Genomic DNA, 27,921 nt, shown 5'->3' with positions numbered 1-27,921 from the left:
TGTGGATCTAGTTTTTGTTTTTACCAGTCATCACTGAGTGAAGTTTATATCTATTGTCCGGTGCTTAAAGTTTTGAAAACTGAATATATCTGTATATTGCAAAAGAAAAAAAAACGTAGGCTTTCATTCACCTGTGTTCCTCATCAGATTGAGCTTGACACAGCTCCTCTAGAAAGTGGACCTTGAGTTAGGATTTTTTGAATTTTATTTTATTCTGGTGAAACTACTGTTTCCAAATTCAGAATAAACTTGCACACATTTAAAATGTGTGCATGCACATGTATTCTGGAATATGGAGTAGATGTGTTTTGTAACTCCTTTTCAGTACTTTATTGAACATTTTAGTGAAAAAGCAATACTGGACAAATTATTTTATTTATTCATTATAGAGCATTTTTACATGTTTACAATGTTATGGGATATTTATACGTGAATACTGATATTTTGGGAAATATACTTGTTTGTTATTTTGACTATTTAAGCTGTTTGACTAGCTGCTGCAGAAGTGAAAAATATAGTCAGTGCACTTATTAGAAACACCTGTACACCTGCTTATTCTTGCAGTTATCCAAACAGCCAAATCATGAGGCAGTAGTGCAACATGTGCAGGTACAGGACAGGAGCTTCAGTAAACTTTCACATCAAACATCAGAATCTCAGTGACTGTGACATGATTGTTGGTGTCAGACAAAAACAGAGCCTTTGAATTCACCAACCACATAATACTTTAAGGTCTTATTTTACATAATGAAAATCATTTCTTCTAGTGCAACTAAAATCTCAGCAGAGAACAGTAGAGATTATGGTGCTCATGCTCTGGACACTGAAGTTAATAATGTCATAACCCGGCTCCTTGGCCATGACAAATTAGTGAATGGACACAACTGATGATGACTGATTTGAATATTTATCATAATAAAATGAATAAATATGGAAAATACATACAAATATGGAGTGTGTCAGTCACTAATATCAGTGACTAAGATCAATGAGTAGGAGTTGAAGGATGTTGTGAAGCAGAATGAAAACAAAAGCTGTGCTGTGCTGATGATGGCAGGGATGAGTCCAGGTGAGAGACAGAGAGGGAAGAGTGATGTGACCTCTGCCCTCCTGCCCTGGGAGTGGGCAGCCCAGGTGCTCCAAATCTGGCTCCTGTGATCACCACCCTCTGTTACCTTTGAAGACACAAAAGCACAGTATCTGTCCATAACAACTACATTTAGGCAGAGACCGTCACAATAAACAGCAGTCACATTTCGTCTATTTAAACAAAATATACAGCCACATGATTTTAATTTAATTTAATTCTGTTCTCATATTTTAATTTCCTGTTTCTGGCAGAAGTAATATGTGCTGTCGTGGTCTAGCAGGTTCTGTCACAGAGCAACAATGTCACTCACCTAAGTAGAGAGAGAATACAACAACACATGAGAATACAAAAGCATGTGCAAGTGTGAACAAGTAAAGACAAAACCTGCTAAATAAGTCCACTGGTGACTAAAGCTATTACATCTGTGAAAAGTTACACGTTTCTTCTAATGCTCTCCACAATGATTTCACATTCATTCAGCTTAGGTGGTGCGCTGCGCCTAAACCTTATAATGGTTGGGAAAACCCTGCCATCTGCAGTCTGTAAAAAAATGTTACAGGTTCCATTACTGGAGGCCTGCCAAACTAATAACACAATATGTGTTATGTATATGTAAACAATTATGATATTTCAGGACCACTCCTCACCATTGCTGCTGTTCTCTAATGCAGCCATCAAGTTTATAGACTCTAGAAAGACCAATTAGTGTGTCAACCATCAATTAAATAATCTACGTAACTTTTCAGTATAAATGTTATTCAATATATAATATGTTGAAATGACTATATTAATAAATGCAAACTGCGCAAACTGTAAAACAAACGCACCTCCTTGCACAGTCTGTGCTACTGAGGGGAGAAAAAGTTGCTGTGTTCCTCTATATCTGTTCATCATTTAGTGTTGATGAACACTGAAGCATTAAGCTGTAGAAATCAATCCAAAATATTGCAAGAATATTAAAGGAGAGTGGTCATTATACTTTTCACAAATTGTACTGTAATTATATGGCAATGTTTTACTTAAGCTTGAAAATGGTCAGAGTATGTAATTAATCAACGATAAATAAATTTAGGACCTACTTTTTTTATTGGGGAAAAAGTTTATTAACTGAATGTAATCTTTAATGGTCATATTTTCTTACCTCCATCAACATATTAGTGAGTAAAGCCTCCAGTTCTTCAATGACCATTATAGAAGCATAAACATTTACTCTATTATCAAACATGAATTTATGACAGACACCAAGTTTATGTGGGTTAATGTTGTGTTCCGCCAGAATTCGACTTCCTCTTGTGTTTAGTGGGGCGGACATAGGCAGGTAAGCCAGGTTTTTGCGGTTGACCAGCTTGAATTTGAAAAGTGGCGGGCCAAAGGGGAAATAAAATTTGATAACACTATCTACTGTAGCATTATCTTTCACAACATAGAGCATTGAGTCTAAGACTTAATTTCCGTAATACATTATGCAGTATTTAGGAAAAATTTAAGATTAAAGACATCAAAGACATCAACCACCCAAAAGTCTAAATTTCACAGTTATTATCACATCTGTATATTATTACTCCAGTGATGAGCAATACTAATGTTTGGTTCAATTTTGAATTTTAACCTCCTGGGCCACTTGGTTTATTTTTTTTATTTATCAAGCATATTTATGTAATAAGCATGAACTGATTATTAATAGTGTAGCAAGTGATGCGTCTTTCTAGTCTGGCAAATGTTTTGATTCACTCCCCTCTGGAAGGAGGCTGCTGTCCATCAGGACCAAAACCTCCTGACTGCAGTTGCCCCCCACCCACATCCACAGATGTTTAGGACTGCAGTACTTCCTTTTGCTTTATTTCTATATTTTTTATTCTCACTATGTTTTATTTTTATGCACCAAAACACCAAAGCAAATTGTTGTGTGTGAAAACCTATTTGATAATAAACCTGATTATGATGATGCGAACACCGCAGTATAGCCTGAGCCTATGGGACATTTTTGTACCCCACATCTTTTACATTGCGGTCATTATGAGCTTGACGGAGAACCAGACCAAAGTCAACATCCTGCAAACAGAGCACTACCCACTGCTGGTGTTTCTTCTGCCTTCCTGTGCTGACCCTGAACTTTTGCTTCCACTAAAGCACCACGTTCTCTACCGGTAACTCCACCAGCTAGCAGCCTGTACCCAGCAAGATCTTTCCCAAAGGTTACTTGTTAAATGTACAAATGATCTCTGCTGCTAAGATCTCGTCCTATTATATAAATATAGGCCTATAGAAGTAAATTTAAACTGATTTATCACCAGTTCAATCCATATGGCTGAAATAGTGAATGACAAGCTCAGTACTTCCAGGACAGTGATTATTTGCTTTTTAGATGGCAATGCAACTGTTGAATGAATAACAGCAAAGTTGAAGGATTGACACACTTTATTGACACACTGATGCTACAGGGGTGAACTGCCAATTTCTTAACAGTCTTCTCCTTTTTTGGCCTCACCATAGGGAGCCAGGTTAAGTCAATGTCTTTTGTACCATTTGTTTTCACCTAGGGTTATTCAGCACTTTCGGGGAGATACGTAGCTTTCCTTTTGTTTGTTGTTTGGGCCCGGGTTCATCCTGAAATTGATGTTTCTTTTTTTGGGGGGGCTTTTGTGCCTTTATTGGACAGGACAGTAGAGAGAGACAGGAAATGGGGAGGCAGAGAGAGGGGGAATGACATGCAGCAAAGGCCGTCCGATGCGGGACTCGAACTTGGGCAACTGCAGCGAGGACTGTAGCCTCTACACATGGGGCGCCTGCTTACAGCACTACGCCACACGACACACTGAAATTGATGTTTCTAATATATATATTTTTTTTTTTTTGCTGAAAATAAATTGCATCACATTATAGATGTCAGTGTTTCTGTGCTTCTATTTTTCTTTTTAACAGTGGTAAGGTGTATGATAAGGAACTTGGTAATTATTTGTTTCTAATTAATGTAAATGTTGACTTTAAATACAGAAGTAAATGACTCCCAAGGCTCCCATTACTGGAAACAGAACTCCAGAAAAATCTATGCCATCTTTGAATATCCAGCATTTGATGTGAAGGCAAAATCATATATGAATAAAAAAGTGTCTATATTTAGGTTGCAAGTTACATTGTGTGCCTGTGACTATGATTTTTTTTTTCATGTATGAGTTCACATGTATAATTATAATGTGAACTTAATACAGTTAGGTAGAATCTGCTTTTTTGAGTCTTGATCATGAATGAAGTCAATATGTAAAAATAGAAAAACTATAAGAATGTCTCATAGGTTGATGCTTTTACGGAGTCAAATAAACCTAAAACATAAAATATTTATAAAGATATGTATATATAATTTGTTCACCTGTTCATCCTTTATTTTCAATTGCTACAATAATCTCGTCAATTCAGAAAAACAGAATTTTTTTCTCAAGTTAATGCATTATGCTTCCATACTGCCAAGATCAATTTTAAGTTCATGTATAATATTAATGCAGAAATTAGTTTTTCTAGTTCATGAAAATATTCTGTATCCAGACAAAGTCACATCACTGGGAACTAGAGGCTGACAATTTTTGGGGAATCCTGTGGGTCACTGTTTTCTTTTTAAATGATTATTATTTTGTCATGGGATTGGGACAGGAATGTTTATGGGACAGGAGGGGACGTCTACTCCTGTGTCACCCTCTACTGGGAGTATGCTGAATTCCGTGTTATGTATATAAAAAGGACCTTTTGTAAATGATTGCACAATTTGTTAAAAGTAGAAAGTCTCAAATTTTTGTTGATATTGAATCGAGTTATTGCTGTGTTCTACTAAAGCTGAATTAGGCGGTATTTTTAATGAAATATTCATAAATATACTCCACTAAACTGACAGGTACATGGTAAAATATGAAGTCCCAGGATAAAAGTAATTTTTAGCATGTTCCCTGAATGCAGCACCAATGTTAGCAAACGGGCGTGGTTAACATGCCTTATTAACTTCCGGGAACAACAACGTGAGACGAGAATGTCCACATGTCTTCGATATATGACTTTATTCTCACAGTACGGTTGTATTTAACGCCACACAACCGTGTAGTAGGTGTCGGCGGTGTTGTGTAGAGACTTCACGGGCGAGGTCGGCCTCTTTCTGTGAGGAGTCAAGTTAAGCTAGCCACAGTGTTAGCACATATCACCACTCAATATTCAAACAAACCAGGGTCAGTAGTATTCCTCAGCTCCAGTCTAGTTTCACTCTTTGCGCTCACTGTGTAGTTTACAATGTTCACGTTTTAAAACCGCTGCATTTACAGTGCTGTGCCAACGCTAGCTCACAGTTACAGCCACACTTCACCTGCTACACCATTAGCAGAGACAAACCACTCTTTTAAAGCAGGTCCCGTTAGCGATCATTCGCACGTTTAGTGTCGTCATTAGTTGAAAGTGTTCGCCATGGGACACACCAGCCTGGATAAGATCATTGAACTGCAGAGAAACCCCTCAAACATAAGAAACCTGTGCATCCTGGCACACGTTGACCATGGTGAGTTCACATGCCAATATTAAACATCTTTATTGTGCAGATGTTGCAAACCAAATTCCAAGTAGAATTTAGTCTACATGATTTTTACCAGCTTGTGTGCAGAAATAGCTCAATTTGAATAAAGAAAAAATTAAATATCCATGGTAACATCTTTTGGTTTTCGTGTCCGTCAAAACGTTCGTGTTGTAAGCTGAACCACCTGCATCTTTACAGGCAAAACTACTTTGGCTGACTGCTTAGTGGCAAGTAATGGTATCATATCCAGTCGACTGGCTGGGAAGGTAAGTGACTTTTTCTACCCCATCATACTGTAAGACCTTCACATGCTTCACGTGCTGGATTCCAGTTTCAGTTGATTTGTTACTCTTCCAGCTGAGGTACCTTGACAGCAGAGAGGATGAACAGATCAGAGGGATCACCATGAAGTCCAGTGCCATCTCTCTGCACTACAGAAATGGTAAGGCCACTTTGGTCTGAAGTAAAAGCCACTAATATTTCTCACTGTTGTCACTCTATACTCTTAACTAGACTCCAGGACTAATTCTGTGGTGATTTGCTCTTGTGTTCTGGTTTTGTATTGTGACTTTTAGATGTGTATTTGTTATTTAGGCGCAGAGAGCAGTAGTGATTGTGGTAACACAGGAAATGTAAGATATCAATATTTCCAGTCTAAAACAAACAAATAAAAATAAACCAACAAACAAGTGTTCTTACTTTTAAATGTTGGATTTCTCTCAGTGTGAATGCAGAGTAACATGAAGGCTCTTAACTTACAACGGATCCTGACATTGACCGCTCTTGGTCGTTTCAGTCTCTATCATAGGTTCATTGGAATATCTGGACATGATGTCAAGTCATCTTCACAGAAATAAGAAAAAATATTCCATACTGTAAAACAAAAAAGGACATTTGATTGTTTAATGGTGAATTAAATGTTGTTTATATTACAGCATCTGTGAATCACCTATGAACCTTGGTTGATGGCTGTCCTTTAATATGCATAGTAGTCCACATTGTTCTTTATCTACAAAGCTTTGCGTGCTACTGTTTATTTTTGGAATACATATATCAAAAATTGAACCAACAAAAACAGATTCATGAAAATAATTAGTTGCCTCATCTGAGCTCCATTGTTACTGAGCTGGGGTCTATTCCAGAAAGTGGGTTTAGTTAAAACTCTGAATTTCTTAACCCTGAGATGAGGGAAATTCTGGGAGCTGACCTGCTCACTGGCAGGTTTTCTTCAACAAACCCTGAGTTTCTGTCTTTCTCCGCCCCTCCTACTGCGATTTAAGAAGCTTCTGACAAAACACGTCATTTCCTCTTTCATACTGTCTGTATTAAAGTGAAGATCGGAGACATTCATTTAATGAAGTTTATGTTGGAAGAAGAATTTACTCTTAACTTTAACCTTGATGCTTTTTTTTGCATCCCTTAAGAAAATACGTTTTTTTTAAATAATGTGGATGATGCTGAGTAAAATGTTAGTTTGAACTAACTGACTCTTTTCTCCAGCTCAGACTCTTTCACTGCTGCTGTTGTTTTTTAAAGATAGTCACATTAATGTTTCTGGCTCCGCTGGATGAAAATGGAGGCTCTGCTCTTTCTTTACCTGTTGATTCAGAGCTCCATTGATGGCTTTTTATACTCCTCATGCACGTGTCTAACTGTGAGTGAACATACCCAGAGTTGATTGAACTAACCCAGATCAGCTGTTCGGGAACCGAAAACTCAGTTTCCCACCTCAGGGTTCCTCAACTTTTGTTAAATCTGCTGTCTGGAATAGACCTCTGGAGTTTGACTTTACTGTCAATTTAAAGCAGATCAATTCTCTGCAGTCAAAACAAAACATATTTGATGAAAGGACTCAAACTTGTTTTGTGCTTCTCGTCTCCTCAGGAGATCAGGAGTACTTACTCAATCTGATAGACTCTCCTGGTCATGTCGACTTCTCCTCTGAGGTTTCCACTGCAGTCAGGTTGTGTGACGGTGCCATTGTAGTTGTTGATGCTGTGGAGGGAGTGTGTCCACAGGTAAATATGTGTTGACTTACTGTATCATTCTGTAAGCTGTTGGTATATAAGGAAGAGTCATTTTATTTACCGTAGATCCACATTCTCTCATAAAGATGCCAAGTCTGCAGTCTGTATGGCAGTATGAGGTTAAGACCCCTTCAGGCCCCTTCACTTTTACACACTGTGTTGTGGATTCAATTGTTAATAGAAAATAAAAATCAGTCCCCACTCAATATCCCATTATGACAAAGTGAAAACATGTTTTGCAAATTTATTAAATCTGTTACAAAAGTCTTCAGACCCTGAACTCACTGACTTTGTAGAAATCCCTTTGGCAGCTTCAAGTCTTCTTGGTGAGTCTCTACAAGCATTACACACCTGGATCAGGGCAGATCCTCTCAGGCTCAGTCAGGTTGGATGGGAAATGTCTGAACGGCCATCTTCATGTCTTTCCACAAATGTCCTATTGGGTTTAAGTCTGGACTTAAGCTGGAACACTCAAGGACAGTGAGAGACTGGTCCTGAAGACACTCAGTGTTGTTTGCTTCAGGTCATTGTGGAGCTAAAAGACGAACCATTGCCCCAGTCTGAGGTCATGTGCACTCTGGAGCAGGTTTTCTTCAAGGACATCTGCATTTGGCTGCATTCATTCTTCCTTCAATTGTGATCAGTCTCTCTGTCCCTGCTGGCGAGAAGCAGCAGCATCAGTCCTGGTGGTTTTCAAACTTCTTCCATTTCACTGTGATTGAGGCCACTGTTGTCCTGGGAAAACTCTGAGCTTTAAAACTGGTTTCCAAACCTCACCCTGAGAGTTTTCAGTTTTAGATTTTTAATGAATTTGAACATGTTTTCACTTTGTCCTCATGGGTGTCATAATTGATGGGTAAAAACAGCAATTTAATCCATTTAAAATTGAAAGAATCATTTTCCAAACTTGAAACAATTTAAAGTAACCTTTAAAAATCTCGTGAATATTATAAAATGCTTGGAGTTGATCTATCATCACATTGTTTTACCATGAATACTTAAATTGTATATATAAATATATATATATATATAAAAAAAAGAAAAACTATTGATATATTAGATAAAGGAATTGCACAGTTTTGATCAGCTATATAAAACCTCTATTTTTAGTGGATTCTTTCTAACTGTATCATATTTATTATTTATTATCATGTTTGCATTTTGTGTAGACCCAGGCTGTGTTGCGTCAGGCGTGGCTGGAGAACATCAGGCCTGTTCTGGTCATCAATAAGATAGACCGACTCATAACAGAGCTGAAACTCACGTCTCAGGAAGCTTATACCCACCTGCAGAAAATCCTGGAACAGGTGAGAGGTCCAAGTCTCACCTGACACAGGCCACAGTCTTCTCCAACACTCTCAGCCACTGTTGTGTTGCAAAGCCCACTGTTAGTGAAGATGTACTTTGTTGTACTTGTTCTTTTGTAGACCACTGTAACTAAGCATTCGTGTGCATGTTGCTCCCTGTAGGTGAACGCAGTGACAGGAACTTTGTTCACATCCAAAGTGCTGGAGGAGCGAGCAGAGAAGGAGAAGGAGGAGGAGAAAGAGGGCGAGACGTTGACTGGTGATCAGGTTTATGACTGGAGTGCTGGGCTGGAGGAGGCAGACGACTCCCACCTTTACTTCTCTCCTGACCAAGGGAATGTAGTCTTTGCCAGCGCCATAGATGGATGGGGCTTCAGGTGAGGCTGCTCTCCTCTGAACCTGCGTTGATGACATCAGTGGTGTGCGAGGCTCGGAGGGAGAAAAGGTCTTTAGATTTAGAGAGCTTCAATACTTCAAAGGCAATTTCACTGGAAGCTGCTGATGGTTCAGTCAGGAACTGTTTCAGTTTCAGTCATGATATGAGTTCTTTCCAATAAAGTTTTAAATGAAGCAGATTTATTCATTAACAAGCATCACTGAGTTTACTCTCCTCATCATTCAGAGGAAAGTGATTTACTTATTTTGCCCCATTTATCTCACTGGTCAGAAATATAGATTAGGGCATTTGAGTGTTTGCTGTTCAGATTGTAAACCAACAAAGTAGTCAGAAAAACACATAAATTATTTTGATCAGTTTTTGTTTGCAATTTGCTTGAAATCAAAAAGAATTTTGGAGAGCAACAACACAGTATTATATCATCACAGTTCCATTGAGAGTGTGTGAACAATATCTGAATGTTAGTCCAGTCCAGTCCCAACAAAATCAAGTTGACGTTTATTTGTGTAGCACAATATTGTAGAGAATAAGTTACAAAATAGACCCATGCACATTAACAACCATATAATATATACAAAACTAATAAAAAGCTAAATTATATCAAAATGTTTTAAGCTTATTTTAAATGTAGCTAGTGTTTGGATGTTTCCTGCTTTAAGTGTGTAAACACTGAATTAGCAGTCAGTAGAACTGTGCTTCTCAATATTATGTTGTCTCTTTACTTGTCAGCACATATGGAAGCAAATAAAAAAACAAAAAACAAAATTGAAGTCACTTCAAATAAAAGGAAAAATTCATCTGTGTTAATTTGATTACATTCTAGTTTATCTAATAATGAGAAGCACTAAAGCATTTTATAAACTGCAGTGAGTGGGCGTTCATGTGGCCCATGTATTTATATCTGTTCTTGAGGCCTTGTGGAGGGGCCCTGGGCCATAATGTTTCATGCTTACATTATTTATATTCTTGAAAAAATGTGAGTTTAAAGAAATTAACTCAGTCTTGTCTACAGACATGAAACCTTGGTGGGTTAGTATTCCAGAAAATGGGTCATTTATTGAAGGTATCCCACCGCTATTTTTAACCCAAGGCCAAAAATATGATTAACATGCTTCTGGAATTGTACCCTGACCTAGTAACTTAACTAATACTCAAAATACATTTAACTGTATACATCTAAACCACCTATAGACCCAGCCGAACAGATGTTCAGATGTCCCCTAGATGGTGCTGTCAACTTGGATTAAATATCTGTGACACCATATGACCCTCAACATGATTACAGAACCATCAGAGGAACTTCAACCTGTTCGATAGGACCTCATTCTTTTGTCCAGTAAAGAACTTTTAAAATAAAATGCTTCTCCTTAACCTTTCATTACTTGTAACTGAGGAAGCCACTTCACAACATGTGTTCTACATGCTAACACAGTTACATAAATCTCCTTGCTGCACTGGTAGTTTGATGTATGGCAGTCAATTATGAGAACATGAAGACCCAGTTCTGAGGTGAGCTGTGTCCTTGTGATCATTCTTTGCTATAAATAAACCAATTAAGTCCCAGCGGTGACAGCAAGTCTTCCCCACCTCTGAACTGGCACTTGTGTGAAGCCGATGGGGAGGAAGCCGAGGTCCAGACTAGAGCAGAGTGATGTTTATTCTGTTCAGCTCCACTGAACTCAAAGCTGCTAATAAGGCCAGTTAAAACAAAAAAACTAATTCATGGAGTATGCTTTTCTGTTGTCAGTAACCTGCATAAAAATGTATTTACATTTATGATTTTGTTTTTTCTAGCATCCAGCAGTTTGCCCACATCTACAGCCAGAGGATGGGTATTAAAGCAGAGGTGCTGCTCAGAACCCTGTGGGGAGATTTCTACCTCAATGCAAAGGCAAAGAAGATCATGAAAGGAGCTCAGGTAATGTAACTATAATTGTAGATCTCTTTTAATATGTGTTTTCAGTATGGGATTTCTTACAGCACCAAACGTTTGGGTTGATGTATTTCCAAAAAACATCCTTTCTGTGGTGACTGTTGAGAGAGTGAACACCTGTAGCTCTAAAACATTGCGGAAAGGGCTGATCTCACACTGTAAAGATGAGGATGTCACAGCTGTCATCTTAAATTGCCCTCCCCTGCTCCGACCAACTGCTCATAATCTATCTATGAGTTACTCATCATGTTTAGCTTGAGCAATATTATCTGTTCATCTACCATGTTGTATTTTTTTTTTTAATCATTAGCCAGTTCAGTTTAAGCAAGAACCACTTGTACGTCATAAAAATCCTTATTTATTGACATGTATGAATGATTAAAATCACTTGTTGCGTTCACCAATTTCTTTCAATTTTCTTTTACGTACAAATGAAATTAGTAGTAGTTCAGACTACGACATGTCAAAGAACTCATGTACAGGTAGTCTGCCTGCCACAACAGGACGGCAGGCATTAAAATATAATACCAAAATCAACTCAAATCAAAAAAAATACATAAAGAAAATAAATGTCATGCAAAATTAATATTCTGTTCATTCTATCATCATGGCTTGCCAATTTACAGGGAGGTTTAAGGGGTCTTCTGGATATTATAATTTTATCATCATATTTTGATAGGCTACATTTCAGTAGTTTTTAGAAACATTGCCTCAGTCCAGCAGCTACTCATAGATCTTTACATTTTCTGTTATAACATGTAACATGCTGTATAACAGTCTCTCAATGAATGACACCTCCCCTTGAGCATATCCCATTTCAGTCATTGATCACTTTGTTATTAAAGTGTGTCTAACTTCATGTCAAATCATTTCCACCTGATTTCTGTCACAGTACATTGCTGCACTGATGATGAGGCATCTTCTTAATACTGCGTGATTGTTCCTCTGGTCCAATATAATATACATATAAGATATATAATATCTGGTCTAATATAATTTCTGACACTACTGAGTACGTCCTGTTACTGAGACCAGTTTTTTGCTCTAACATCATTTACATTTAACATTGCTTTAACATTTTTGTGAATGAAACTTGCCCACAAACAGAGGTAGACAGGTAGAGCTCTATAGTGATTTAAGGATGGAGATTATGCTAATGATCTCAGGAACACCCACCTCCTCATGACCTCATGGTATTCATCAGGCTGAAGAGAGTTAAGAGAGTTTGCTGAATCTGACTTGGAGCACTGATAGAAGCAAACCTCATTGAGAAAAAAAATAAGAGATTCAGAAGAAGAATATGGGAATGTTCGTGGCTTCTCTGCCTTGCCTTTCTTCTATTTTGTGAACACTGATTTCATCTGAACTTTGCCCAACTCCGCTATTTTGGTTCTGCTGTAATTATCTTTGATTGCCCTAAATTAATTTTGTTTGACCACCACACTGTGCTAATATAGTCTACTGTCAATAAATCTGATGTACTATATGCACATGAGCTGTGAGCTGAGCTGAAAATATGTTTAAAATCATGCAAATCACTTTATGCATGAAGGTTTTTACATAGCCTTGTATGACTGAAAGTTGTGGGTGTTAACATCACCAGTAGCAGTGCTGTGCTCTTTTGTTTGCAACTTTTAGCATTCATTTTATTTGCTAACGTGTGACCTCATAAATAATTACACACCAATCCTAATTCTTAAAACTCTCAACCTCAGGAAGTTATTGATGGATTTAACTCCAATACTGTCCATGCAAAAAATCAAGTCTTCCAATTTACAGCAACAAACGGGGTTCCCATGTGTCCTGGAAAACCTGGAAAACAATTGACCAATTTACCAGTCATGGAAAGTGAAAGAAAAAGTAAAATGTCCTGGAAAATATTTTGTTATCCTGGAAAATTATTTTAACATTCTCCTATTTAGGGGAAAGTTATGTTCATGTTGACGTTCAAATGGTAGGCTAGTGTGTAGATGACAGTATTTTGAACAGGATGCTATTGGTTTTGTTTGGCAAACACACACACACTTAAGTCACTGTTGGTAGGTTGTCAGTAGGCTACTGTGTAGTTATTGGTGATCAGGCAGCAATGTATGTCAGGCATAAGAAAAAAGGTGAGTCAGGTTATAAATTAATAAGGATACTTTTTATTGACAATTGCTATCAATTTGGCATAATTTCATATTTGATTAAGCATATAAGAGATCATTTCATAAATAGAGCCAAGTATAAACTGCACATAATTCAAGTCAGATGCCCAGATACATACTAATATACAACACATTGGTATATGATGTGATTCATGTCCTTCATATGAGCTACATCATCACTGAAAATGTCCTGGAAAAGTCCTGGAAAATGATCTCTAGAAAAGATTAGGAACCCTGAATAAATAAAGAAAGGTGTTTGACTGTGACTGTTTATTGATTGGCTCCCCAGTGTATTTATTTGTGAACAAAGGGGTGTAAAGGAACAGGTTGATCACACCCGGCCCTGTTACAACCCTCACTTAAAGGGGTCTTGAATGTTGAGCCTCTCTGACACTATGACTGTTTAACCATTTCAATAGGCAAACACTGCTGTCAGTCAGTACTGTGTATTTGGACTCTCTGCTAAACTAAGAACATTCTTTCTGAGCAAAAATCAGTCTAAACAGGCCTAGACAGACACTATTGACAGTGTGTATGTCTGTTTGCTGTTGGTTTGTTTTATAGTTTTTGATATTATTTTATGGCTGATAACCAGGCTTTTATACCAAACATGCCAGTGACAGATTGACTCCAGCCCTCCTGCAATTGCCAAAAAGATAATCAGTATAGCTGATGGATAATTTATTTTTAACTTCTTGTGTACTGGAAGCCCCCAAGATTGTTATAGATCATGATTGAAAACTCTGGTTCAAATTAATGGAATGATATCTCTGAAGGTGGATTTGTCACATCTAAAAGAGACAAGGTTGCTATGTTTGGTCTGTCTTCTTATCCACGCTGCTAGTGTTGCTCTTCAGATGGAAAGGTCCGTCAGTCGGTCAGCCAATTTGTTCCAAACTGGAAAATCTCAAAAACTATTGGATGCATTGCTATTCAATTATGTACAAACATTAATGGTCTCCTGAGGCCTGGCCATGGTCTCCATTCCGCTTAAAGGGGAACTCAACTGATTTCACACATCTAAATCATTTTTTGAGTCATTGTAAACAATATTCAGACTGTAAAGGAGTTCTATAGACTAGTGTCAACAGGGTTCAGCCGAGTGTCAGCTGGTGTCAGTCTAGTGTCAGCTGGCTTCAGTCTAGTATCAGCTGGTTTTAGTCTAGATAGACTGTGGCATTCAAACTGTGATTGATTGGCATCCAGAAGAAAACATTTGTCACACCAATACCCCACCACCAGCCTGGACTGTTGACACAAGGCAGGTTGGTCCCATGGATTCAAATTCTGACCTTACCATCTGCTGCCTCAGCACAAATCCAGATCCATCAGACCAGGTCTTGTGAGTCTGTTTCCACTGCAGCCTCAGCTTTCTGTTCTTGGTGACAGGAAGTCTAACCTGATGTGGTCGTCTGCTTTTGTATTCCATTTACCTCAAGGTTGGACGTATTGGTCACTCTGAAGTTTCTCCTTTAGCCACAGTTGTAAAGAGTGGTTATCTGAGTGACTGTAGCCTTTCTGTCAGCTCCAACGAGTCTGTCTTTAGGGACTGTTGTGTGTGAAAATCCAGGAGATCAGCAGTTTGAGAATCTCAAACCAGTGTCTGACACCAGCCATCACTGAGATCACATTTTTCCTCATTCTGATGTTTGATGTGAACATTAACTGAAGCTCCTGACCTGGATCTGCAACATTGAGTGCACTGCGGTCACACTATTGACTGATTAGATAATTGCATGATTAAGCAGCTTTAGACAGGCCTTGGCGAGGCATAGATTAGGGCAATGTTATAAAACCATTTTGAAAGCTTGGAATGTTCCCAGGGGCACAGTATGAAAAGGTAAAAAAGTTTACAACCACTAGGACTCCGGACAAGAAGGGCCTTGGTCAGGGACTAACAACCCAACAGTCACTCTAACAGAGCTCCATATGTCCTCTGCGGAGAACCTGCCACAAGGATGGCCATCTCAGAAGAACTCCATCAATCAGGCCTTCATGGTAGAGTGGTTAGATGCAAGACACTTTGAGTAAAAGGCATATACCTACACTCTCGCTATGAGTTTGACAAACAACATGGAGGACTTAGAGTATGAGGACAAAGATTCTCTGGACTGATGAAACTGGACTCTTTGAGCTGAACTTGGAACCAAATGCCCTGTCAAACTCCTTATCTCTTGCATTCATTCTGATGTGTTCCTTTTGTCTCCCTCTTTGCTGCAGGCCAAAGGAAAGAAGCCACTGTTTGTGCAGCTTGTGCTGGATAACATTTGGAGTTTATATGATGCAGTTGTCACAAGGAGGTGAGTGAAAGATACTACCTTCTTAAATGTTAAATTCACAAGCAGTGTTATTTTCTTGATTGAACGAATTCCCTGTTGTTATGGGATGTTATGACATTCTGTACAAGGAGAGGGAATGTTAGAATCAAACCCAATATCAGTTTTATTTGATGGTATGTATAGAGAATTAAGAGTACATTATTGGTTCAAATTTTTATTTACACCTACTCATGTATAATAGATAGATAGATAGATACTTTATTTGTGCCATAGGGGAAATTCATGTGTCCATTAGGTCATTGTTGATAATAATAATAGTTAATAATGAATAAACAATAATAAATAAATTAGTCCACTTCCTTTGGCTGGGTTGTTATATAGCCCAATGGCAGTGGGAACAAAGGATCTCCTGAACCTCTCTGTTCTGCAGCGCAGAGATGAGACGTTTACTGCAGCTGTAGCTGCTTCTCTGTCCTGCCAGAATGTTGTGGAGAGAATGGTTGGTATTGTCTACGATGGCCTCCATCTTACATTGCATGCATCTCTCCACAACAGTCCTGTGTGCACAGACCCAGCTTTTTTTACCGGCTTGTCCAGTCTCTTTGTGTTCATGTCTGACATGCTGCTGCCCCAGCAGACTGCAGCATTAAAGAGTACACTGACTGAGCAAACGTGCAGCATTTCACTGCAAATGTCAAAGCACCTGATCCTCCTGAGGAAAAAGAGCCTGCTCTGCCCCTTCAGGTAGATGGCATCTGTGTTCAGGAACCAGTCCAGTTTACTGCCCAGGTGCACACCTAGGTATTTATAGGTGCACCACCTCAATGTCCTTCTCTTGAATGTTGACTGGCTGAAGGGTGGGCCTAGACCTCCGAAAGACCTCCTTGGTCTTGGAGGTATTCAGAAGGAGGCAGTTCTTGTCACTTCATTCACTGAAGGCCAGTGTCAGATCCCTATATTCCTCTTCCTGCCCATTCCTGATATGCGCCACAATAGCTGTGTCATCCGAGTGATTCTGGATGTGGCAGGACTCAGAGTTGTATATACATGTGCTGGTCAATAAATGAGCATGTACAGCATTCAATACTTAGTCAGGGCTCCTTTTGCCTGAATTACTGCAGCAATGCTGCGTGGCATGGAGTCGATCAGTGGCCTTCAGCTCTTCTGCATTGTTGGGTCTGGCGTATCGCATCTTCCTCTTCACCTGACCTTAACCCCATAGAAAATCTATGGGTTTAAGGTCAGGCGAGTTTGCTGGCCAATTAAGAACAGGGATACCATGGTCGTTAAACCAGGTACTGGTAGCTTTGGCACTGTGTGCAGGTGCCAAGTCCTGTTGGAAAATGAAATCTGCATCTCCATAAAGTTGGTCAGCAGCAGGAAGCATGAAGTGCTCTAAAACTTCCTGGTAGACGGCTGCGTTGACCTTGGACCTCAGAAAACACAAAGGACCAACACTGGCAGATGACATGGCACCCCAAACCATCACTGACTGTGGAAACTTTACACTGGACCTCAAGCAATGTGGATTTTGTGCCTCTCCTCTCTTCCTCCAGACTCTGGGACCTTGATTTCCAAAGGAAATGCAAAATTTACTTTCATCAGAGAACATAACTTTGGACCACTCAGCAGCAGTCCAGTCCTTTTTGTCTTTAGCCCAGGCAAGACACTTCTGACGCTGTCTCTTGTTCAAGAGTGGCTTGACACAAGGAATGCGACAGTCTGGCATACGTCTGTGTGTGGTGGTTCTTGAAGCACTGACTCCAGCTGCAGTCCACTCTTTGTGAATCTCCCCCCACATTTTTGAATGGGTTTTGTTTCACAATCCTCTCCAGGGTGCGGTTATCCCTATTGCTTGTACACTTTTTTCTACCACATCTTTTCCTTCCCTTTGCCTCTCTATTAATGTGCTTGGATACAGAGCTCTGTGAACAGCCAGCCTCTTTAGCAATGACCTTTTGTGTCTTGCCCTCCTTGTGCAAGGTGTCCATGGTCGTCTTTTGGACAACTGTCAAGTCAGCAGTCTTCCCCATGATTGTGAAGCCTACGGAACTAGACTGAGAGACCATTTAAAGGCCTTTGCAGGTGTTTTGAGTTAATTAGCTGATTAGAGTGTGGCACCAGGTGTCTTCAATATTGAACCTTTTCACAATATTCTAATTTTCTGAGATACTGAATTTGGGGTTTTCATTAGTTGTCAGTTATAATCATCAAAATTAAAAGAAATAAACACTTGAAATATATCAGTCTGTGTGGAATGGATGTATACAGTATACAAGTTTCACTTTTTGAATGGAATTACTGAAATAAGTCAACTTTTTGATGATATTCTAATTTATTGACCAGCACCTGTAAAGTCCACCATATACAGGGTGAACAGGAACGGAGCCAGAACAGTCCCCTGTGGAGCCCCAGTGCTGCTCATCACTGTCCCTGAGACACAGTTACCCAGCCTGACGTACTGTAGTCGTCTTGTCAGGTAATCCACAATCCAGGACCTAAAGAAGGGACCCACCCCCATCCTTCCAGCTTGTCTTTAAGAATGGGTGGTTGGATGATGAAAAATCAAATATCATAATTGTCATGTAACCACCTGGCTCATCCAAGTAAGAATGGGCTGGTGGAGCATGTAAAGGACGGCATCATCCACTCCAACATGTTCCTTGTAGGCGAGCTGTAGGGAGTTCAACCTGTGGCATCAGAAGGTCGAGAAGCAGCTGCTCCAGGGTCTTCATGATGTGTGATGTGAGGGCCACCGGTCTGTAGTCATTTATCTCATCCTACTTTAGGGACTGGAACAAGACCTGATGTTTTCCACAGGACTGGGACCCTCCCTGTTTGTAGGCTTAAGTTAAAGATCCTCTGGAGAGGCTCAGCGAGCTGGGCTGCACAGTCTTTTAAAAGCCTTGGACACACCATCCTGGCATGTTGCCTTTCCAGGACGTAGCCTCTTGGGCTCCGACCTCACCTCCTCCGCTGTAAAGGACAGGAGACTTGACCCCAGTGTGGAGGGAGTTGCAGCTGCAGTGTCAGGTTGTGGAGGAGATGCTGTAGGAGAAGCTGCAGCTGAAGCAGTGGGAGAGAGAACAGGTGAGGCTGTGTCACACCTGTTGTAGAACAGGTTGAACTCATTGGCCTTGTCCACATCACCTGATGTTGCCTGGCTGTTCTTGTCTTTATAGCCAGTGATGGTCCTCATCCCCTTCCACACCACTCTGGTGTTGTTGTGCTGCATCTTCCTCTCCACTTTCTTTTTGTAGTCCTCCTTCACCTGCTTTAATGAGGTAACTACTAACATACTGGTAGTTCAGGAAAGGTATGGATGTTCAATATCCACTAAATGATAGATGATAATGATAACTATGATAATGATGATTATAGACAATGGATAGATGTTGGAATGAGGAATAGCGTGTAAAAGATCTAGCAATAAATTTAGATTCCAGGACAGGAAAAGCTAGCAAAGGAAGTTATTATAGCCTGTTGTTATATGTACCATCCACTTTTATATTACCGTGTTCTTTTGTTCTAGTACTGTGATGTGGTTGTAGACAAGCTGCCTACCGTTGAGAGCTTTTGGGACTGATCAGCGCAAGAACATACCCATTTGACTTGTATTATTTGCTAGGTCACCAGCTACAGTACTTCACCAACTAGTAACAACTACTACCAAGTTTACAGCACCATCTATCTCTCAATATTGTGCTGAGGTGACCTGTGGGCATCCATGTCTTGCTCTCTGTAAAGATGTCTATCATGTTTTTTTTTATCCAGGGACAAGGAGAAGGTGGAGAAGGTAGTGACATCACTTGGTGTGAAGGTGATGGCCAGGGACTCTCGTCACTCCGACCCCAAAGTCCTCCTGACTGCCATCTGTAGCCAGTGGCTACCTGTATCCCAAGCTGTCCTCTGTATCCTGGAACAGAACCCGCAGGGTCCATTTTCATTCCTGCCTTTAGTTTGGCTGACTCAGTTCAGCATTGTTCGGTGATGTTTGTACATTTGGTTTGTAGTTTTCTTTAATGGAGACTGTAGTGATGGTGTGCGAGAAGCTTCCCAGTCCTTTAGACATGGCAGCAGAGCGCGTGGAGAAACTGATGAGTGTTGGAGTGCGACGATTTGACTCATTGCCCGAACAGACTCAGGAACTGAACAAAGGTACACACACACACACACACACACACACACACACACACACGCAACGTTATAGTTGCTTCCTAGGAAATGTGCTTTCCAGAACATAAGTATTGGGACAGTTACACATTTTTGGCTGGACCGCAACAGCAGGGTCAGCCTTATAAACGTGAATGACGCTGACTGACTGAGGGATGAAGTTATACCATTGGTTGGCTATATGACTTGTGGACTGGCTGAGTGTTGGAGGGTCCCCATTGGCTGTTGCTCTTACAAAATAATTCAACGCAAACAAGCAGTGTTCACAACTTAGCGCCTTTGTTACTACATTTACTGACATTTCAGAGCCTTTTTTTTTTCTTCTTTTCAAAACAGCACCTAGCGACAAATTTAGCAACTTTTGGACAAAACTTAGCTACTTTCTGTAGACGACAGTTGCCAGTATGGCCTTGTGACTGCAAAGTCAGGCTTTCCCTCTGCAGACACACCTCTCTGTACTAACCACACAGCATCTGACATGAATGAGCCTCTTGATCTTGATCTCTTAAAGCACATTGCCAAAATTGCAAGGGTTCATCAACAGCCCAAGTAATTGGACATGTGACAATTGAATGTTTTTTGCGCAGCTGTGTGTCATTAATGTGTTAGTTCATGCACAAAAGAGCTCACATATGGCTCAGAGTTGATTGAGAGTTATCATTTAGATAGGTCGCAATTGAAGAAGATAATAATGAGACTCAGGAATTAATTAGAGATGCTAAAGATAACTGATTTAAAACCAGCAGTTAGATACTATCTAAAAAAGCAGGTGTTCTCAGGAAAACTAGAAAATGGCAAATGAGCTGGTCAACAGAGGAGCTCAAATATTGTGGATGTGTAAAAAATAATTTACATGGTGAAGGAAACACCTTTGTGACTGCACAGCAAGTCAAGAATGCTCACCAGGATGTTGGTGTACATGCTGTCAACAATCAAAAGAAGACTTCAAACTTCAGAAGATTCACCACAAGATGTAAACACCAGTTAAACCTCAGAGACAGAAAGACCAGGCTGCAGTTAACAAAAACATACACAAAGAAATCAGTGGAGTTGTAGAATAAAGTTCTGTGGACTGATCAAACAAAAATCCAGTGCGATTAAAGTGATGGAAAGAGAAAACAGCTCATGACCCAAAGCCACCACCTTATGTGTCAGTCATGGTGCATGTTTGGCTGCCAGTTGAACTGGCTCACTGCCATTTATTGATGATTTCACTGCTGATGGAAGCACCAGGATAAAAGTAGAGGTCTAGTTGAGCATTCTGTGCTCAGATTCAAAACTCAGCAAATTCAGCAGGACAATGATCCTGAACATACAGCCAAAGCAGCAAAAGAGCTTTTCAGGGTGGATAGGTGGAATATTCTTGACTGTCTGAGTCAATCACCTGATCTCAATCTGACTGACCACGAATTCCACTCACTGAAGATCAGACTGAAGGTAGAGAGCATCTGGTGATGTCTATGGGTAAAAACTTTGACTGTAAATATGATGATTTTGTGTGACTTCCTTAACTTTGGGCACTAGCACTAGCACTGTGAAAGGGGCTACATCTCCCCTACAGTCTGACACAAGTTAAAGCTGAGACTTGCACTTTAATGTAGTCTCTGTTATTTAATTTCAAATTGAATGTGCTGAAGCTCAGGGCCTGAAGAATAAAAATAATGTGTAACTGTCCCAATACTTATGGCTTGGACTGTAGGATCTCAGATCATGACATAAAAGTCAAGATATCTCGAGCTCTGGTGCATCAATTTTTTATAACTTGTGCATTTAATAAACTATTCGGTCTGCACGAGGTTACACTAAACTAAATAGATGTTGTTAAATATTCACACCTACTAACTGCACAAGTAACTGTAGGTACACTGAGGGATAGCTCATAGCTGAACCAACTGACAAACATACTGTGCTACTCAGGGATGTAAAGGTGAACCAGTGCAAGAGTCAGAGATTTAGCTAAATCAGCACACAACCACAGATTAATTCACATAGCTTTCACTCCTGTGTGTGTGTGTGTGTGTGTGTGTGTGTGTGTGTGTGTGTGTGTGTGTGTGTGTGTGAGAGAGAGAGAGACCCTCCCTCTCCTGAAGCCTCGCTACATTTTCCAGTAAAATGTGTGAGCAATGTATGTACTGACAGTAAAGGTACAGAGAGCAGCATTAAACATGAGGCAAGTAAGCTAACGCTATCTCCAGCTGACGTCTTCTTCCTACCAGTTGATGGTAAATAAGGACATGAGCTTGTAGTCTTGTATCTGAGCGATGATGTGAACAGCAGCTGCTTTCCAGGATGCAGAAATGTAAACAAAGATGTACCAAGTAGTGACCCACTGTGACGTCACCCATTGGTTGGTGAATTGCCGTTTTGAAGCCAGGAGTTTGCGTTTTGGCCGTCGCCATTTTGTTTTTTTATAACTGGAAAGAACCATATTTGGAGGAGAGGGTGGAGCTGGGGAGGAGTGAGGGGTGCATCTGACCCCGAGAACAGAGGACGCTATGCACATCCGCCTGCACCGGATTCAACTTCCTCTTTTTAGTTAGCAAACTTACATATGACAGTGAAATTCAGCTTTAACTTCATCCACAGCTGTATTTTTTTAATTTTTTATTTTAAATAGTTACAGTTGACTGTAAATTGTACACTACAGTATTTAATTAATCCATTTATTATTCTTTTATACATGTTTCCAGTGTTGTAAATTGTTTGGATTAATAGAGTTTATAATGCTCAATAAAGTTATTTATGAAGCTCTTGCTTTAACTTTGTTGATGGTTTTTATAGAACACATCTGTTATGAATTTTCACTATAGTAACACGTACAGCAGTGTGTGACTATTTCTATGTTAGCTTTAATCAACAACATAAATACTAGAAATGTTTGAATGTTGCTGTCTGACAACAATGACAATGAAAGATCAAAAAACATTAATTCATTAATTAATTGGTAAATACTTTCACCTGTGGTGGTGGTGACAGTGCTAGCGATGATCCATCACTTAATCACATTAATATTTATAAATTCTGTTCTTAAAAGTGTTGCTACCATCACCTGTCAACAGCAGCAGAAATGAAGTAAAATAAAATGAATAAATAAACATCTGCTTTAATACACTTGTAAAGACTTGGTACTCTCGCCTTGACTCCTCTCTCGCGCTCTGATCCTCTCCTCCACCGTCACCTTCCACATGTGGCTGAGAACTAAGTCTACTGACGCATTAACCGTATCTCATCAGTAACATGAATTTACTTTTTTTCCCCCCATATTAGAAGAACTAATGATGTCTGCGCTCTGCACTGTTTCACCTGTCCTCGAGATTCTCCTCCTCACAAACTCTTTTTAAAATAATCTGTGATTTGAGACATTTCTGCAAAAAAAACCCAAAACATACAGGATGGAATGTAACATTAATTTAGGGAATCTTTTCAAGAAGCTGGGTGTGCTTGGATGTAAAAGAGATATCATTTTTTATTATAATATTATTTTAATATTGTTATAGATAATATACATCTGTAGGGTTGCCACCTCTTATGTGAAAGAAGGTGTCAACTGGTTTAGTTTTACTTGACATTACATTATTCACAGCACTTTGAGGATATAACATGAACGAAAATACGGTACAAATTGCATCCAGTATTGATTCAAAATCATGTGTACTGAGACTGAAGTCCTAGAATCTTTTTATTTTCAAATACGGAACGATCCCGTATTATACGGGCCGGGTGGCAACCCTATTCACCTGTTTGAAGGGCCGAAAATCAGGTCGCCGCCTTCTATTCTTTTATCATTATCTCTCCAGCCATTGCGAGTCAAAGCCACTGACTCTATGCTTTTGAGAACATCTGGAAAAATCAATAAAAAGTGATGTTAAAATCATGTAAAAGCCGGCTTTATTACACTTGTTAATACACTCTAATATAAGACTTGGTACTCTCGCCTTGACTCCTCTCTCGCGCTCTGATCCTGTTCTCCACCGGCACCTTCCACTTGTGGCTGAGAACTAGGACTACTTTCAAAAAACAATTTTGTCGGGAGGCGGCATGAAATTTGACGCAGGCGGCTGCCTCGCATTTCTCTATGCAGGAAAAACCCCGCATAGTAATGGGCCAAGAGTGATTTTTCAAATTTTGATTTTAATTTTGATGTCCTTGCATTGCAGTCTCCTCAGAAATTATGCAGTATAGCCACATTAGCTATTGTGGCACATTTTTTGTCAATAGCTTTCTTATTTTGTAACATTCAGACCAACTTACCCTTCATCTGAGCCCCCTCCCATTTTATACACAACTCAAATTTTTAAAGAAAATCATTCAATCTGCCTCAATGGAGTGTGGACTGTTTTTCTGCTAATATCTGTTTTCACTTTTGATTTCCAGTTATTGGAGGATCACTGAATACATTTATATACATTACATATATACATTTTATAGCATAAAAACAGAGACTTTTATAAAAACAGCAGGAGAACTTAGCAGCTAAACATGGATTTCTCTGTGGCAGCCTCGGTCAATGGTCAAATTTTCACAGGTGCACACAGCACAGAAATAGAAACTCACACTCTCCAGAATTCTGTATATTTCCTTCCAACTCATTTACAAAACCTGCTGCTTGCCCAGTTTACTGTCTGGTCAGCCTGCCAGCAGTGTGTGTGTGTGTGTGTGTGTGTGTCTGTGTCTGTGTGAGTGTGTGTGTGTGTGTGTGTGTGTGTGTGTGTGTGTGTGTGTGTGTGTGTGTGTGTGTCCTTCCTTCCTTTCTGTGACATCAGACATTTGACAGATGAACAGCGCTTTCTGAATGAATTACAGTCAGTGTGAGCTGCAGCACTTTATATGCTGTTGATCAGTGTGTAAAATATGAAGCGACACAGACAACTACCTACAAACCTCAAATTCAATTATGTTGTGTTCATCTTCTGTAAAGTTTATTCTCATGTAATTATAGAAATATTTGATCCTTTTACAAATGATGTAATGGAAGTACATTGTACCACACCGTACCACATACACCATATTGATTCAATGTGTTGTATTTAAGAAAAAAAAAAAAGTGTAATTTATTTTCAGTTTTATGCAAGTGGCCCAAAATCACAAATGACAAAATCTATAACACAATATCTGTAACTTCAAATGTAGGTATAAGAGATTCACTGAGCTCAGACCCTGATTATGTAGTGTAGAAAACATTCTGTGAATAGCTTCTCATGTCTTCAGGCGCTGACTGTTGCTCTCTCTGTTTAAATCATATCTACCTCGCTGTAACTGATTAACATTAATTGTGTGAATGAATTAAGAACAGGCGAAAATATTAAATATTAAACTTGTCTCGGGTCTGATTAAATCCAGATTGTCTCGAAGGAAATCGCTATATCCTGTGAGACAACCAACACTAACCCTAAACAGAGGTCTTCTCCAGCAAAATTATCAGCTGATAACCCTAATCCTAAATTTCCTCAGTTGCATTCTGTCAGTCACATCAATCGTTGACATTTGTCATTTGAATAGTTTTAACCAAGACCTATGGTGAGAAAAATAACTTGTCAGATTTAATAAGTAACAATCATTTAATCATTTCAGTGTGTCAGATACATCGATAATGAACTTTGCATATCTTGGGCAATATTTAAAATAAAATTCAAAATTGTCTTGTTTATGAAAAAGTAATTAATAGATGATGTAGCAAGTGCAGATCGAATGATTAAAAAGGTCTCAGATAATGGAAAACAAAAAAATGAAAAAAAAAATTCAAAAAGAAACAAATATTTTGAAAAGATGTATATATTAAATGGTAATTAGAAAATAAGAAGTGATTCATCTGTACTGGGATTAAATTAATGTTTAGTCAGCAAATGATTTCAATCAACTTTTTTCACGTTTTTTAGTGTTTTAAAATGTTTAAAGCAGCATTTAATGTTCTGGTTTGCACTCTGATTCATCATCACTGCGAGAAGGAAAATCAAAATGACTGATCACCATTCACTTTAAATGCCAGACTATGTGTGTGTTGTGTGTCTCAAATCATTTCTTCTTGCTTTCTGTAAGCAGCTAAAAATGTTGGAACACGACTGGCTTTTTATCTGGCTCCTGTGTAGTGACCTCAGATGTGTGTTTTCCAGCGTTCCTCCAGTGTTCCAGCGAGGAAAATGCTCCAGTTATCGTCTTTGTGTCCAAGATGTTTGCTGTGGACACCAAGGCCTTGCCTCACAACAGACAGAGGTAAATGTGTGTCTGTGTGTCAGTAGATGGTGCTGCTTTCCTGTTCTTCCCTCGTGCCCCGTGGCTGTGGACATGCTTAATATGTCTGTTATGGATAAAGGGGAAGAGTTGGCTCAATGTTACTCTGAAGTTACCCAGGGCTGAGGTACAGGCTTTAGCATTATACCACTTACAGCACCGCCACGGAAATTCTTTTTTACTGTTTAGTGTGAACTCACTGCTTTGATAGCAGCACACACAGATCATTACTTAAATGGTAGATTTACCCAGATTACAGAGGAAACAGATATTTTTTCACTGCCCTGTAGTGCCATCTCTCCATGCTTATAGTTTTGGTTTTTGGAGAGAGAGAGAGCGGGGCAGGGAGGGGCTGAGTGAATCTCAGCTGTGGGATGAAAACAGGTTTTATCCATCAGAAATAGTAAAATATTTTGAGTTCATTAAAAAAACTATGTTGGGACTAATCAGACTGTGTCAGATGACTTCAGTAGAGTAGGTGGTCTTTCAGTGTGGACCAGGACACATTCATGTTCACCATGGAAGTGGCCACGTGTGTCCTCAATGTGTCTTGGGTATGTTCACACTGAATTTAGAGCTGTCCACTTGTGATCAGACGGGTGTTAATACAGTTCTGAACAGGGCTTAAGTCTCTGATTTCTGCCTGTACCCCAAAACAGGAGGTTAATAGACTTTTGTTTGTGGTGCTCAGAGCATTAAGGAATGATATTAACAAAGATTTCAACAGCAAGATGTCTCTTAAGAAATGCTGCCCAAACAATCTACAGAAATGTCTTCACTTCTGTGGTTGAAAGTAGTTCCAATGAAAAACTGCTGATAGTAAAGTCTATGAATCATCCATAAGACAGAACATGATGCATGTCATAACACTGACACCCACTGTTTTCACACATGGACACCATTTAATGCACGTCAGCTTATCAGGATGCACCACTGTCAGTCTTCGTGGGGCCTTAGTTCCCTTAGTTCCACTCACCCTCTCTCAACCAGGTACATTCAACAACTGTATTTGACCTTTTTTAAAGCCTGAACACCTAAACAAGTTTTTGGGTTGTTCGTCCTTATCATTCTTATGAATGAGATATTTCAGGAACATCTTGAAAAAAGATTTTCACTTGGACTGAAGGATGAACTTATTAAATTTTAGTGGTGAAAGGTAACTGTCACTGTGACCTCACAAAAATTCAAACACAAAAATCCACACACTAATTGTGACACAATTTAACACAAATGTCGAATAGTCTAAAATGAAGTAATGACATTTCATATTCAAAAGGTCAAAGGTCAACTTCACTGTGACATCATCATGTTCTGCAAAAACACATCTGGCCATTATTCAATGCTGTAACTCAGGAGTGGACCATATTTCCTGCCTCAGGTTGTTTGGTGGAGGAATCAGCCACAAGGTGGTGATTCTAGTTTCTGCCTGTATGGTGCATTTGGTGTGTGCTATGGTTGTTGAATGTTGAGATGCTACGTAACACAGCTGGTGTGAACGGCTGCTGCCTGGTTTTTCACATGCTCACATGCAAACCTCCACAGTTCAGGTTACCACTGGTGCACAGACCTCTCACAATTTAAAAAAACAAAAAAAAAAAAAACATTGCGGACTCCAACAGTATCAACTGCATGCATCAGCTTTTTGATGATTGGCTGCTGGACTGTGTGACCGGCAGTTCTAATCAGCAAGTGGTCACACAGAACAATATTGTCATATAGACATAAAGTTCTGTGATAAATGTTCTAAAAACAAAGACCATTTACTTAGATATTCCTGGAGCTTTCCTGTATCCA

General features: G+C 39.4%; 1 protein-coding gene across 1 annotated transcript in view; it reads left to right on the top strand.

The window, feature by feature from the left end:
• Window positions 1-5,064: 5,064 nt before the first annotated feature.
• efl1 (elongation factor like GTPase 1) overlaps window positions 5,065-27,921 on the top strand; it is a 104,574-nt gene continuing 81,717 nt past the window's right edge. The window contains exons 1-11 of the mRNA XM_023425562.2: window positions 5,065-5,621; window positions 5,835-5,902; window positions 5,994-6,078; window positions 7,521-7,654; window positions 8,833-8,970; window positions 9,133-9,347; window positions 11,162-11,285; window positions 15,668-15,747; window positions 19,501-19,637; window positions 19,762-19,884; window positions 26,010-26,109. Coding sequence (XP_023281330.1) covers window positions 5,531-5,621; window positions 5,835-5,902; window positions 5,994-6,078; window positions 7,521-7,654; window positions 8,833-8,970; window positions 9,133-9,347; window positions 11,162-11,285; window positions 15,668-15,747; window positions 19,501-19,637; window positions 19,762-19,884; window positions 26,010-26,109 — 1,295 coding nt within the window. The 5' untranslated portion in view covers window positions 5,065-5,530. The remainder of the gene's footprint in view (window positions 5,622-5,834; window positions 5,903-5,993; window positions 6,079-7,520; window positions 7,655-8,832; window positions 8,971-9,132; window positions 9,348-11,161; window positions 11,286-15,667; window positions 15,748-19,500; window positions 19,638-19,761; window positions 19,885-26,009; window positions 26,110-27,921) is intronic.

The sequence above is a fragment of the Seriola lalandi genome, unplaced genomic scaffold (genome assembly GCF_002814215.2).
Source record: "Seriola lalandi dorsalis isolate HSWRI2012SDOR001 ecotype SW California unplaced genomic scaffold, Sedor1 jcf7180002054784, whole genome shotgun sequence".
Lineage (NCBI taxonomy): Eukaryota > Metazoa > Chordata > Actinopteri > Carangiformes > Carangidae > Seriola > Seriola lalandi.
The sequence above is the reverse complement of the archived record's forward strand: the minus strand, read 5'-3'. Positions and strand labels throughout refer to the sequence as shown.